At 40.4% G+C, this 16,074-nt stretch overlaps 1 protein-coding gene across 1 annotated transcript; it reads right to left on the minus strand.

Moving 5' to 3' along the window:
* Positions 1-1,313: 1,313 nt before the first annotated feature.
* LOC137730092 (uncharacterized) lies at positions 1,314-14,747 on the minus strand. The gene is made up of 4 exons (XM_068469156.2): positions 14,022-14,747; positions 13,383-13,607; positions 12,321-12,701; positions 1,314-2,114 (listed from the first exon to the last, which is right to left on the minus strand). The coding sequence occupies exons 1-4, from the start codon at positions 14,601-14,603 to the stop codon at positions 1,653-1,655; spliced, it is 1,650 nt and encodes a 549-aa protein (XP_068325257.2). The 5' UTR covers positions 14,604-14,747; the 3' UTR covers positions 1,314-1,652.
* Positions 14,748-16,074: the final 1,327 nt, after the last annotated feature.

Here is a 16,074-nt window from a genome sequence, read left to right on the forward strand (position 1 = left end):
GTTAATTTGTTTGGCTAGAGAATAATGATATGTCTTGTCCAATATGATGTGCAAAATTCTCATCCATTAATCGGAGTCTCGGAATAAAGTCCTACACCGAACAAGAGTTTATAGTCGCCCTCGAACCTTGTATAGCTGCTTTGGTTGTTATTCTCATGTTATTTTGGTCATGGTTATCATTATAAATGACTTTGGATTCCAAATTTCTAAGTTCATAGTGACGAAACTATAAATTTAACCTCATGAGGTCATGATAATGGAGAAGTTAAATACGTATCATAAGATAAATTTTGAAGGTTTAGAGACTCTGCATTTACAAAGTCTAAGACTGACTAATAAAAAAAATATGGGAAAATTTGAAATAGGTCCAATTTTATAGACTACCTTTTGAAATAGGTCCAATTTTTAGTGACTTTTGACTTTTGAAATAGGTCCAATTTTTAATTACTTTGGACCCATTTCAAAAAACCCCAAAAAATATTATGAGTCTAAGACTATTTGTCACATCTCGATCCGGGCTCCACCACATTCCGAGCTCGACTCCATCGTAGCACGATATTGTCCACTTTGAGCCCCGACCACGCCCTCACTGTTTTGTTTCTAGGAACTCACACAAGAACTTCCCAGTGGGTCACCCATCCTGGGATTGCTCTCGCGCAAACTCGCTTAAGCCAGTGAGCTTCCAAAATATCTCGTGCTATATAGATGTGGACATGTACATGTAAGGCATAGAGGATCCTTTCCCCTGGACGATGTGAGATCTAACACTATTCCCATTAGTTGTTCCATAATTATGATCCTAATTGTATGCCATTTAGTACTATGGTCTGGTGGTATTCGTCTTCACTTGTAATTGAGAGGTTTTAGGTTGGTATTCGTTCACTTGTAATTGAGAGGTTTTAGATTGGTATTCGTCTTCATTTATAATTGAGAGGTCTTAAGTAAGATTTTTATTACACCCGACACCAACAACTGATAAGCGAGATTCTTTTTTCCTTCTATAGTTTGATTCTTTAAGCATTTTCTTATGTACTTTTCACTAACATTAGTGGTTTATAGAAGTAAAAGCCAAACAAACAAAAAAAGAAAGCAAGAAGTCATTCCATTGTCAACTTCTTATTTGCTCGGATCATCATCCCAGCAAAGCATGGCCAGAAATACTCAAATCATGTCGTTGACATGTGAGAAATAGCTTGAGTAAGGCATTACCAATTTGATCCAGGCTTAATCCTACTAGCAGAGTATAATAAGCAAAAAGAACAAAGTAAACGAGGGAAATATGTTTGAGATAAAAAAAAAAAAAACCAGGGAAATAATTTAACCACCACGAGATGTTTTAGTATTTGGAGAGAATCCGAGCGCGTATTTCATACAGCTGGTCCTAGGTTCGATAGGCAATAATAAAAAGTAAACCGGAAATTTTTTATTTCGGTATACTAGTTGATGCAAGTGCTTCCTATCAACCATACAACTTAAATTATAAGATCCAAATTTGATATTTCTTTGTACTAAATCCGATGCTATCTCCTTCAGCTCATCCCATCCACCAATCATGTTTGGGGTTAAGAAACAAAACCAGCTCTTCGTATGCGTCCGCAAGTAAGTCCAATGATTAAAGGAAGAGGCTTGAATCCCAGCAAATTAACAAGCAATTAGCTGGCTCTAAAGTCGAGGAATAGAAGCAGTTTCTGCACGAGAAGTTCGCGTGGTCCGAAAGGAGGCTTGCCCCTAACGATCCAATCCTTCTCAAGAAAGCCCTTTTTAGCACTGCTTGCCATCTGATCATGGAAAGCAGACACAATTTGGTAGATTGAGTTCCTCAGTACATCAGCAACAGCATATGCTTTTGAATGAAGCGGGCTGGCTCTCTTTTTACTCATGCTAGTATTGGCCATGCTTGAGTTTCTCAATTTAAAACCGGTTAATCCCATGAACTGATTAGCAGACTGCAAAGTGGTCTTCTTCCCCATGTATGTTTCAACAGCAAGAAGGCAAGAAATCAGCGTTGACATTACAGCAGCGTTACTACCACTGATCTGGGAAACCCCGTATCTGTCCTCTTTGTGTGAGCATGCAGTTAGCGAGGCAGCTGTCCACGCACACCATGCATACAACTGCATTAAAAGAGTATATATTAGGTTTTTTTAGTTGATGAGAAAAACAATTGAAAGTTATTCCAAATATTCAATAACATTCTCTTCACATGCATAACTGCAAGTTGCCACCAATTAGCATACGGATTATCATTTGTGACGTACTGACTCCTATAGATAACAAACTGTCCCAATCTAAGAACAATTGCCCCTGGTCCAAACCCGTAGAACATGTTGGTATTTGACAGTTTACTAACTCAATACCAAAATATGTGGGTGATAAGTTTACAAACTCTATCACACCTCTTGCACTTTACACTCTCAAATAAAATTGGACAAAGAAAGAAATAGAGAAAGGAGGGAAGCAACAAGCTTTGGCAAAACACTTGGACTTTGATATATGAAAAAGGTTTACAAACTATTGGAATAAGAAAGCTTACAAGCTTCTTCACAATTGGAAGTGGGATTTGGATGGGATGATCTACAATGCTTGAGAGCTTGGGTATTTATAACAAACCAAATGATTAAACTAAGATTATTTATTACCACACAAAACACATTAATTGCACCTAATAATTTTTATTCAACCATACCTAACATTGCCTAACTTTGACATTGATTTTCAACAATAGCAACCTGTTTTGATTTGAATTTCCAACACACCTCCTCAAATCAAAACGCCTTCATTCCTAGCATTTCACGCAGTAGCCGGAATGTTTCAATTGGCAATGGCTTTGTGAAGATGTCTGCCACTTGTTCCTTGGTGTGATAGTAGACAAGTTCAATTGTCTTTTGCTTCACATGGTCCCTTAGAAAATGGAACCTGGTATCAATGTGCTTGCTCCTTCCATGTTGAACAGGATTCTTTGCAAGTTTGATTGCAGACACGTTATCTACGTGAATCACAGTCGATTCCACTTGTGGATGACACACTGACTTCAACAGATTTCTTAACCAAATTGCCTCACACACGGTTGAGGCTACAGCAACATACTCGGCTTCACATGATGACAAAACAACAATTGATTGCTTCTTTGAAGTCCATGAGAAAGCTGTTGATCCTAGAAAAAACACATAGCCAGTTGTGCTTTTCCTTTCATCTTGGTCACCTCCCCAATCACTATCTGAATAACCAAATAATTTTGCATCTTTACCAAAATTATAAAATAGACCATAGTTTAGAGTAGCTCTTATGTACCTCAAAATTCTCTTGGCGGCCAGCCAATGAGACTCCCTTGGTGTTTCCATGTATCGACTCACGAGTCCAACACCATAAATTATATCAGGTCTTGTGATTGTAAGGTACCTTAGGCTTCCAACGAGGCTTTTGTACACTGTTGAGTTTACAAACTCACCCTCTCCTCCTTTGGACAGCTTCAATCCAGTTGCGACTGGGGTATTGACAGTGTTGCACTTGTCCATATTGAACTTCTTCAATATGTCTCTCATGTACCTTTGTTGAGAGATATAGATACCATCACTTTCTTGCTTCACTTCTATGCCAAGAAAGTATGACATTAATCCATTGTCAGTCATCTCGAATTCACTGAACATGGATTGCTTGAACTCATGGAACATTGCCTCATTGTTTCCTGTAAACAATAAATCATCTACATAGAGACAAATAATTAAGAACTCCCTTTTTTCACCATTCTTCATGTAAACTGAATGCTCGTATGGACATTTCTGAAATCCATTTTGGTGAAGGTAGTTGTCGATCCTTGAGTTCCAAGCTCTTGGTGCTTGCTTGAGGCCGTACAAAGCCTTCTTCAAACGATACACCTTATCTTCTTCTCCTTGTACTTGGAAACCTTCCGGTTGTTCCACGTACACTTCTTCCTCAAGTACTCCATTAGGGAAGGCTGACTTGACATCTAGTTGATAAATTTTCCATTTATGATGTGCGGCAAGAGAGATTAGCAATCTTACCGTGTCAAGTCTCGCAACTGGAGCATAGACTTCATCATAGTCCACTCCATACTTCTGTTTGTAGCCCTTTGCTACAAGCCTTGATTTGTATCGATCCACTCCCATCTGCAGTGCGTTTGATCTTGTAAACCCACTTGACACCAATAGCCTTCTGATTTGGTGGGAGCTTTGTCAGCTCCCAAGTGTCATTCTTCTCGATGGCATGGATCTCTTCTTCCATGGCTTTCTTCCAACAATCTTCTTCCACAGCTTCATTGAATGAGAAAGGCTCGTGGTCTGCATACAAGCAGAAAAGGTTGGTTTCTTCTTCTTCTTCTTCTTGTCCATAAATCTCTGTGAGACTCCTTAACCTCACTAGAGTTGAGGAGCTGCTTTCCTCACTAGATGTAGGACCACTCCTTGCAATTCTGTGCACTGGAGTTGTTGTGATTGTTTGAGCAGGCTGTTGCTCAATCGGTGGTACAACTTCTGGTTCTTCAAAATCAGTGGAGACGATCTTCTCTTTACTGACTTCTTTGTTGTTCCACGTCCATGTCTCTTCCTCGCTGAAGATGACATCTCTACTAACCACTAGTTTGCCAGTTAGTGGGTTGTAGAGCTTGTATGCCTTGGACTCTTCACTATAGCCCACAAACACACACTTCTCACCTCTATCATCAAGTTTCCTCCTCTTGGCTTCTGGAACTTGAGCATATGCAACACACCCAAAAATTCTTAGGTGTGTAACATTCGGCTTGTATCCACTCCAAGCCTCTTGTGGTGTCATCTTCTTGACACTCTTTGTTGGACATCGATTCAACAAATAAATCGAACAAGCTACAGCTTCTGCCCATAACTCTTTTGGCAAATTCTTCTCCTTAAGCATGGACCTTGTCATGTCAAGGATGGTTCGATTCTTTCTTTCGGCTATCCTATTTTGCTGTGGGGTATAGGCAGCAGTAAGTTGATGCCTAATTCCTTGCTCCTTGCAGTATGCTTGGAAAGCATTGGAGGTGTACTCTCCACCTCTATCTGATCTCACAGCCACAAACTTGTGGTTACTTTCTGCCTCTGTGAGTGCCTTGAACTCCTTGAAAATTTTTAGGGCAGCTGACTTCTCCTTGAGAAAATAGACCCAAGTCTTTCTACTGAAATCATCAATGAAGGTAATAAAATACCTATTACCTCCATAAGACATGGGATCCAATGGACCACATATATCTGTGTGCACCAACTGCAGTGGTGCCTTTGCTCTCCATGTATCACCAACAGGGAACGATAGTCGTGCTTGCTTGCCAAGCACACAACCTTCACATACTTGGCGTGTGGCTTCAATCTGGGGTAGACCACGAACCATTCATCCACTTGACAGCAACTTTAGGCCATTGAAATTAAGATGGCCAAATCGAAGATGCCATTTCCATGACTCATCTTCCATTACACCGATGTTGCAGCTTCCAATCTTTGTTGGTATTGAGTTAGTAAACTGTCAAATACCAACAATTGGTATCAGAGCTAGAATACCATTCTGGCAGGTGCAGCAGTTATGGCGTCCAACTTAGTGCAACTCCAAGTTCCCACATTGAAGAAAGAAAATTATGAAAGATGGTGCATCCAATTCAAAGCATTGTTTGGATCACAGGAGTTATGGGAAGTTGTCAGTAGTGGGTATGTTGTACCCACTGCCGAGCAAGAAGCCGTATATACTGCGGATCAAAGGAACACTCTCAAGGACTTACGAAAGAAGGACCAAAAGGCGCTGTATCTTCTATACCAGGGTTTGGAAGATTCAACGTTCGAGAAGGTTGCAGAAGCAACAACGAGCAAGCAAGTATGAGATACACTCAGTACAACCTACAAAGGAGTATATCGAGTCAAGAAAGTGAGGTTACAATCACTTCGAGCAGATTTTGAAACTGCTCATATGAATGAAGGGGAGAGCATCTCCGACTATCACTCAAGGCTCATTGTGATAGTAAATCAGATGAGGAGAAATGGCGAGAGACTCGATGAAGTACGAGTTGTGGAGAAGATACTCCGGTCACTCACATCTAAATTTGAGCATGTGGTGACTGCCATTGAGGAATCCAAGGATTTGGAGGTGATGAGCGCAGAAGAGCTACTAGGATCCCTCCTAGTTCACGAGCAACGCATTCAGAAGAATGCAAGCCCCACAACGCTAGAGCAAGCTTTGGAGTCAAAGTTGAATATTGACAAACCAAATAAAGGTCGTGGGCAGTGGAACTCACGTCGTGGGAGCTCATCCAACCGTAGCCGAGGACGAGCCCGAGGAAGAGGTCGAGGCTATGCACAAAATCAAGGTCAGTCTCAGGAGTGGAGATCTACTCGAGGAAAGGCGCATATCCAGTGTCACAACTGTAAGCAATATGGACATTATGCCAATGAATGTTCACATAAAAATGGTGAGCATGTCAACATGGCAGAATCAAGTGGAAATACTGATGAAGAACTTACAGTCTTACTAGCACACCATGATTCCAGTAGCCAACAAGATGTTTGGGATTTGGACTCTGGTGCAAGCAATCACATGTGTGGAAAGAAGGAGTTTTTTGCCGAACTCAAAGAAGGGGCCTATGGATCTGTAAGTCTTGGTGACTCCTCAAAGTTGCCAGTTGAAGGCAAAGGGAAGATCAAGATCATCCAGAAGGATGGAAGAGAAGAATACATCTCCGATACCTACTACATACCAGGTATGAAGAGCAACATTCTGAGCATTGGTCAACTGCTCCAGAAAGGGTACATTATACATATGGAGAACATGCTTCTCACTCTCAGGAATGCAAGGAGAAAGCTTATTGCACGTGTTCGAATGTCAAAAAACCGGATGTTTCCGTTGAATTTGAACACAAAGATTGGAAGCTGCAACATCGGTGTAATGGAAGATGAGTCATGGAAATGGCATCTTCGATTTGGCCATCTTAATTTCAATGGCCTAAAGTTGCTGTCAAGTGGAGGAATGGTTCGTGGTCTACCCCAGATTGAAGCCACACGCCAAGTATGTGAAGGTTGTGTGCTTGGCAAGCAAGCACGACTATCGTTCCCTGTTGGTGATACATGGAGAGCAAAGGCACCACTGCAGTTGGTGCACACAGATATATGTGGTCCATTGGATCTCATGTCTTATGGAGGTAATAGGTATTTTATTACCTTCATTGATGATTTCAGTAGAAAGACTTGGGTCTATTTTCTCAAGGAGAAGTCAGCTGCCCTAAAAATTTTCAAGGAGTTCAAGGCACTCACAGAGGCAGAAAGTAACCACAAGCTTGTGGCTGTGAGATCAGATAGAGGTGGAGAGTACACCTCCAATGCTTTCCAAGCATACTGCAAGGAGCAAGGAATTAGGCATCAACTTACTGCTGCCTATACCCCACAGCAAAATGGGATAGCCGAAAGAAAGAATCGAACCATCCTTGACATGACAAAGTCCATGCTTAAGGAGAAGAATTTGCCAAAAGAGTTATGGGCAGAAGCTGTAGCTTGTTCGATTTATTTGTTGAATCGATGTCCAACAAAGAGTGTCAAGAAGATGACACCACAAGAGGCTTGGAGTGGATACAAGCCGAATGTTACACACCTAAGAATTTTTGGGTGTGTTGCATATGCTCAAGTTCCAGAAGCCAAGAGGAGGAAACTTGATGATAGAGGTGAGAAGTGTGTGTTTGTGGGCTATAATGAAGAGTCCAAGGCATACAAGCTCTACAACCCACTAACTGGCAAACTAGTGGTTAGTAGAGATGTCATCTTCAGCGAGGAAGAGACATGGACGTGGAACAACAAAGAAGTCAGTAAAGAGAAGATCGTCTCCACTGATTTTGAAGAACCAGAAGTTGTACCACCGATTGAGCAACAGCCTGCTCAAACAATCACAACAACTCCAGTGCACAGAATTGCAAGGAGTGGTCCTACATCTAGTGAGGAAAGCAGCTCCTCAACTCCAGTGAGGTTAAGGAGTCTCACAGAGATTTATGGACAAGAAGAAGAAGAAGAAACCAACCTTTTCTGCTTGTATGCAGACCACGAGCCTTTCTCATTCAATGAAGCTGTGGAAGAAGATTGTTGAAAGAAAGCCATGGAAGAAGAGATTCATGCCATCGAGAAGAATGACACTTGGGAGCTGACAAAGCTCCCACCAAATCAGAAGGCTATTGGTGTCAAGTGGGTTTACAAGATCAAACGCACTGCAGATGGGAGTGTGGATCGATACAAATCAAGGCTTGTAGCAAATGGCTACAAACAGAAGTATGGAGTGGACTATGATGAAGTCTATGCTCCAGTTGCGAGACTTGACACGGTAAGATTGCTAATCTCTCTTGCCGCACATCATAAATGGAAAATTTATCAACTAGATGTCAAGTCAGCCTTCCTTAATGGAGTACTTGAGGAAGAAGTGTACGTGGAACAACCGGAAGGTTTCCAAGTACAAGGAGAAGAAGATAAGGTGTATCGTTTGAAGAAGGCTTTGTACGGCCTCAAGCAAGCACCACGAGCTTGGAACTCAAGGATCGACAACTACCTTCACCAAAATGGATTTCAGAAATGTCCATACGAGCATTCAGTTTACATGAAGAATGGTGAAAAAAGGGAGTTCTTAATTATTTGTCTCTATGTAGATGATTTATTGTTTACAGGAAACAATGAGGCAATGTTCCATGAGTTCAAGCAATCCATGTTCAGTGAATTCGAGATGACTGACAATGGATTAATGTCATACTTTCTTGGCATAGAAGTGAAGCAAGAAAGTGATGGTATCTACATCTCTCAACAAAGGTACATGAGAGACATATTGAAGAAGTTCAATATGGACAAGTGCAACACTGTCAATACCCCAGTCGCAACTGGATTGAAGCTGTCCAAAGGAGGAGAGGGTGAGCTTGTAAACTCAACAGTGTACAAAAGCCTCGTTGGAAGCCTAAGGTACCTTACAATCACAAGACCTGATATAGTTTATGGTGTTGGACTCGTGAGTCGATACATGGAAACACCAAGGGAGTCTCATTGGCTGGCCGCCAAGAGAATTTTGAGGTACATAAGAGCTACTCTAAACTATGGTCTATTTTATAATTTTGGTAAAGATGCAAAATTATTTGGTTATTCAGATAGTGATTGGGGAGGTGACCAAGATGAAAGGAAAAGCACAACTGGCTATGTGTTTTTTCTAGGATCAACAGCTTTCTCATGGACTTCAAAGAAGCAATCAATTGTTGCTTTGTCATCATGTGAAGCCGAGTATGTTGCTGTAGCCTCAACCGTATGTGAGGCAATTTGATTAAGAAATCTGTTGAAGTCAGTGTGTCATCCACAAGTGGAATCGACTGTGATTCACGTAGATAACGTGTCTGCAATCAAACTTGCAAAGAATCCTGTTCAACATGGAAGGAGCAAACACATTGATACCAGGTTCCATTTTCTAAGGGACCATGTGAAGCAAAAGACAATTGAACTTGTCTACTGTCACACCAAGGAACAAGTGGCAGACATCTTCACAAAGCCATTGCCAATTGAAACATTCCGGCTACTGCGTGAAATGCTAGGAATGAAGGCGTTTTGATTTGAGGAGGTGTGTTGGAAATTCAAATCAAAACAGGTTGCTATTGTTGAAAATCAATGTCAAAGTTAGGCATGGAAAGTTAGGCAATGTTAGGTATGGTTGAATAATAATTATTAGGTGCAATTAATGTGTTTTGTGTGGTAATAAATAATCTTAGTTTAATCATTTGGTTTGCTATAAATACCCAAGCTCTCAAGCATTGTAGATCATCCCATCCAAATCCCACTTCCAATTGTGAAGAAGCTTGTAAGCTTTCTTATTCCAATAGTTTGTAAACCTTTTTCATATATCAAAGTCCAAGTGTTTTGCCAAAGTTTGTTGCTTCCCTCCTTTCTCTATTTCTTTCTTTGTCCAATTTTATTTGAGAATGCAAAGTGTAAGAGGTGTGATAGAGTTTGTAAACTTATGGACCACATATATCTGTGTGCACCAACTGCAGTGGTGCCTTTGCTCTCCATGTATCACCAACAGGGAACGATAGTCGTGCTTGCTTGCCAAGCACACAACCTTCACATACTTGGCGTGTGGCTTCAATCTGGGGTAGACCACGAACCATTCCTCCACTTGACAGCAACTTTAGGCCATTGAAATTAAGATGGCCAAATCGAAGATACCATTTCCATGACTCATCTTCCATTACACCGATGTTGCAGCTTCCAATCTTTGTGTTCAAATTCAACGGAAACATCCGGTTTTTTGACATTCGAACACGTGCAATAAGCTTTCTCCTTGCATTCCTGAGAGTGAGAAACATGTTCTCCATATGTATAATGTACCCTTTCTGGAGCAGTTGACCAATGCTCAGAATGTTGCTCTTCATACCTGGTATGTAGTAGGTATCGGAGATGTATTCTTCTCTTCCATCCTTCTGGATGATCTTGATCTTCCCTTTGCCTTCAACTGGCAACTTTGAGGAGTCACCAAGACTTACAGATCCATAGGCCCCTTCTTTGAGTTCGGCAAAAAACTCCTTCTTTCCACACATGTGATTGCTTGCACCAGAGTCCAAATCCCAAACATCTTGTTGGCTACTGGAATCATGGTGTGCTAGTAAGACTGTAAGTTCTTCATCAGTATTTCCACTTGATTCTGCCATGTTGACATGCTCACCATTTTTATGTGAACATTCATTGGCATAATGTCCATATTGCTTACAGTTGTGACACTGGATATGCGCCTTTCCTCGAGTAGATCTCCACTCCTGAGACTGACCTTGATTTTGTGCATAGCCTCGACCTCTTCCTCGGGCTCGTCCTCGGCTACGGTTGGATGAGCTCCCACGACGTGAGTTCCACTGCCCACGACCTTTATTTGGTTTGTCAATATTCAACTTTGACTCCAAAGCTTGCTCTAGCGTTGTGGGGCTTGCATTCTTCTGAATGCGTTGCTCGTGAACTAGGAGGGATCCTAGTAGCTCTTCTGCGCTCATCACCTCCAAATCCTTGGATTCCTCAATGGCAGTCACCACATGCTCAAACTTAGATGTGAGTGACCGGAGTATCTTCTCCACAACTCGTACTTCATCGAGTCTCTCGCCATTTCTCCTCATCTGATTTACTATCACAATGAGCCTTGAGTGATAGTCGGAGATGCTCTCCCCTTCATTCATATGAGCAGTTTCAAAATCTGCTCGAAGTGATTGTAACCTCACTTTCTTGACTCGATCTACTCCTTTGTAGATTGTACTGAGCGTATCCCATACTTGCTTGCTCGTTGTTGCTTCTGCAACCTTCTCGAACGTTGAATCTTCCAAACCCTGGTATAGAAGATACAGCGCCTTTTGGTCCTTCTTTCGTAAGTCCTTGAGAGTGTTCCTTTGATCCGCAGTATATACGGCTTCTTGCTCGGCAGTGGGTACAACATACCCACTACTGACAACTTCCCATAACTCCTGTGATCCAAACAATGCTTTGAATTGGATGCACCATCTTTCATAATTTTCTTTCTTCAATGTGGGAACTTGGAGTTGCACTAAGTTGGACGCCATAACTGCTGCACCTGCCAGAATGGTATTCTAGCTCTGATACCAATTGTTGGTATTTGACAGTTTACTAACTCAATACCAAAATATGTGGGTGATAAGTTTACAAACTCTATCACACCTCTTGCACTTTGCACTCTCAAATAAAATTGGACAAAGAAAGAAATAGAGAAAGGAGGGAAGCAACAAGCTTTGGCAAAACACTTGGACTTTGATATATGAAAAAGGTTTACAAACTATTGGAATAAGAAAGCTTACAAGCTTCTTCACAATTGGAAGTGGGATTTGGATGGGATGATCTACAATGCTTGAGAGCTTGGGTATTTATAGCAAACCAAATGATTAAACTAAGATTATTTATTACCACACAAAACACATTAATTGCACCTAATAATTTTTATTCAACCATACCTAACATTGCCTAACTTTCCATGCCTAACTTTGACATTGATTTTCAACAATAGCAACCTGTTTTGATTTGAATTTCCAACAGAACAATACTAAAATGCATTGCTAGAATTTCAGGTGGAGAAAATGGCATATTAATGTTATTCAATCCTCCAAAATTCAGCCCTTCATCCATCATATCAACAAGTAGTTCGTGAAGCTCAGCATTTACTCATGTAACGTTTTGCCACAAAAGATGAGTAAGTTATTATTTATTACTCTCCATAGATGATGCTAGTTCACAGTTCGACTAAACGAAGTAGGAAGACATACACACATGTAGGTTATATCCACAAGTATAATCAAGAATCGAAATGTTTACCTGGAAGTTATTCAAAGGTTCAGAGTATTTTGAGTCTAGTCGCTGGTCAGTTGGGGACAGTAACTGACTGGATATTCGGGAGCCGTTTTCAACAGAACTTTCCAAGCCTTCACCCAGCTTTGACGCAAGCTGCTCCAGAGGCCGCAAGCATACAGATATAACTCTTCTGTAAGTTTCACCAGTTTCCTCAAAAAATGCAGCTCTTCTCCAAGCATCCACATTATTCTCGCAAACCATACAGAGATCAAGATAGGCAAGATACTGAAGAAGAGAACTAGGACTGCTCTCCTCCAGAGCTACAAGGAGAATTTCACTTGGATTTGTTTCTGCTGCTGCTGATCCTTTAGGTGGTGCAAATACGAATCTCTTTGTATGAAGCACCTACATTACAACACAATTTCAAACACATATAGAGTCAAATCAGAAGACAGACGTGGTTAACTATAAAAGGAAAGGGGCAAACAAATAGCACCAAGTTTCAGATTCTTTAACAAGAGATCAAGTCGTGTGATTTATAAAGAGTATGCCATATAGCATGGTATATGACCAAGACGTAGGTTTTCTAGTGTCATTAAGTAGTAAAGTTCACATCCGTAAAAAGAGAAGTTATCTAATTCGTATTAAAATCCCATCAAAAGCTACTGAGAATAAACACTGATATGCATGTCCATGGAGTGATGTCTGAATGTTCAATGCTAACACCAGACCCACAAGGTTCCTAATGCAATCATATAAGATGGGCCAAATTAAAGTAGCACAAAATTGCAAGATATATTCATCAATTGAACAGGTCAATGCTGCATGAAGCTCTATTTATTCCACTCACGACTTCTGTTACTTTTAAGTTACATTCATTCTTATAACTGTAGGGGGAGAGGATCCAATGAAGAGCAAGCATTTGAAGGGGTTAATAAAACAAGCAAGAATGTTCCACAAACTTCTATATTCAAATAATCATAAACACAAGTCATAAAAACACTAGCTAATTCAATGCTTCTTTCAAGTACCTGCAGTAGTATTAATGAAAATTAACAAACATGTTGATATTTTTGAAGAACCAACCCGATGTAAATGGTGACTTAGTTCCCAGCATAGTAACACTAAGAAACTCCCAGTGTAGAGTCTGATCTGCTCAGCAATAAACTTTCCAGTTGTAGCCTGGTTCTGATTGTGGTGTGGCAGAAACACCAGCAGACCAGCTGAAAAAAGGTACGCCACAAAGGAAAGCTTCAAGGATTGTGTGATAGCCGAAGGAAGCCCCATTTTGAAGCTGAAAAAAGGAGGACGCTGTTGACATAAACAAATAGTGTAAGAGTCATGACTTGTGTGAGTAGAAAGCAAAACACAACATGAGAAAATCAAAGCACGGCTAAGAATTTCTTATGACAGAAAACTTGGTAAATGAGTGCAAACAGCAATCTCAAATCTCCACCAGTAAATTGAACATGTTTCCACGCGCAATGTATTGCAAGCCAGCAAAAAAGAAGTAGAGAGAATTAGGCCAGGATCGTAATTCAAAATAACAACTAAGATAAAAAAATTAACGATCTGATCTCCTAGACTGAAAAATCATATCACATAAACTGCATATTTTTGTCATATTTTTGTACTCAGCTATGCATTTCTCTTAACACACCTCATGTAACATCACATTACACAGAGAAAGATTCAAACTTCGTATAAAAGTAGCCAAAAACTGACCTGAATAATGGGAAACTCCAAGACCGACCTGCGGTTATACACATAATACAGCCCATAAAGCAACCCCATGACTAAACCCCTAAACCCCACTCTCCCAATCGCCGAAACCCCATCGCCAAACCCCCCACACACCGAAGCCACCGCAACAAACCCTGACACCGCCGCGGCGCCCAAAAACATCAGGAAACCCACCGAAAGCTTAGCCCGGGCCCGGGAATCCGGGGTCTCTGACGATTCAGGGCCGCCCGGAATGGAAAGGAATCGAACGAGCCCAAGAACAAGCTGGAGAAGAGAAGCAGGGCGGTGGGGGTGGAGCGAGGAGATGAGGGAGAGCGAGAACGAGAAGAGGACCTGGGACAAGTGGAAGGTCAAAAACGTAAAAAGGGCGAATATCGATGGGGAGAACGGGAATGTGAGTGGGGGTTTGGCGGCCGAGGGAGAAGCAAAGGGGACGGCTGATGAGAGGGTTTTGAAGAAGAAGAAGATGACGATGGAGGGGATGGACTGCCATATGAGGAACCCTAAGAAGCGGTTGTGGACCACCATCTCCGGCGGCATCGACGGTGAAGCTGGAGGCGGCATTGATTTGTTGGCAGAGGGTTTTAGGTGAGTTTTTGGAGGTTCAGACAACGGGAGTCGATTTGAAATCTTTCATAGGAGGGATTTGTGGTGGCGTTTTGAGGTTTTTGGTCCTAAGACCACCTACTCCAAAGATGTCGAAAATACCATATAAACTTATAACGGTAACAAATAACATCTTACTTACTCCGTCAAATATGACATGGAAAATAAGGATGTTAAAAATACCACATAGATTTATAACGGTAATAAATGACGTATCACTTACTCCATCAAAGATGCCATGAAAAAGAAAGCTAAGTTTACATGGACAAAGATATGTCAAATTTGAAGCTGTCTTCATATTTAATTTTTGCTATGTCCAAAGGCATTCCACTTGCCTTCCCTTAGAGCATCTCCTTTCAAATTTTAAACATCAAAATGATAGTTGATAGCTTATGTGGCAATTTGACACTTTGTACAATATTTTACTCTACCTGATATGTTAAATAATAATGTCATTTAATAAAATTTTTATCCTTTTGTGGAGTCCAATGATTAAGGCAACCAATCAAATATTTCAAAAACATAACAAGATTTATTATATATTATATTAATCTATTAAAAATCATTTAATGAATTTGACATCTACTGTCAAATTTGACAGCAAAAAGTTTTGGCTTCAAATGACTCAACGCTACGTAAGAAATTGAAGGATCGGTTGGAGAGAGTTTGCCGCCATTTTTTATTATTGTATGTCTACGTGGCAATTTTGACATCTCCTTTGAAGATGCTCTTATATGCTACCATATTTAAGTGTTATTTTATTATTTTTAAGCCAACAACAACCCAACTTTTATTATTTTTGTTTAAAAAAAAACATAAATGAAGCAATAAATTTTGATATACCAGGTGGAAGGAAAATATTGACAATAGGTTAACTTGTTAAGTCAGCCATCAAATTTATTTTGAATTTGACGTCTTCTTTTAAGATGCTCTAAGACACCAACTAAAAACTATGAACTGAGAAAGTACAGGGATTTTGTGAGTCTTCCTTGCTTTTACTTTTATTTTGAAATTATATTTTCTTCTTTGGGTTTATTTATTTTTTAGGGTTTTGCCAATTGACTTTATATTCGATTTACTGATAGAAATTTTTTTTGTCTATACGCTCTGGTGCAGTTTCGATTTCTACGAATTTTCCTTCCTCCTAACAACTAACTTTAACTCAATAATGCTATCGTTTTACTAAAAAACAAGTTAACTGGTAAAATATGAAATTTTTTTTACAATAACCCTTCAAACGAAGCATCAGTCAAAAGAATCAAGGTTTTATATCAAAACAACCCCTATGGGGTTGGTCTAGTAAAAAGCAAGAACAAAGAATTGGAGTCCTTAGTCCGAGTTCAAACTCCCACATATAAATTTATTGGGACCACTAGTTCTGTTTTGGGGTATTGTTTGATTTGAGACCAAAAGTACACTACTACCTCAT

This window comes from Pyrus communis, chromosome 10 (assembly GCF_041283825.1).
Source record: "Pyrus communis isolate YQ-2024b chromosome 10, ASM4128382v1, whole genome shotgun sequence".
Lineage (NCBI taxonomy): Eukaryota > Viridiplantae > Streptophyta > Magnoliopsida > Rosales > Rosaceae > Pyrus > Pyrus communis.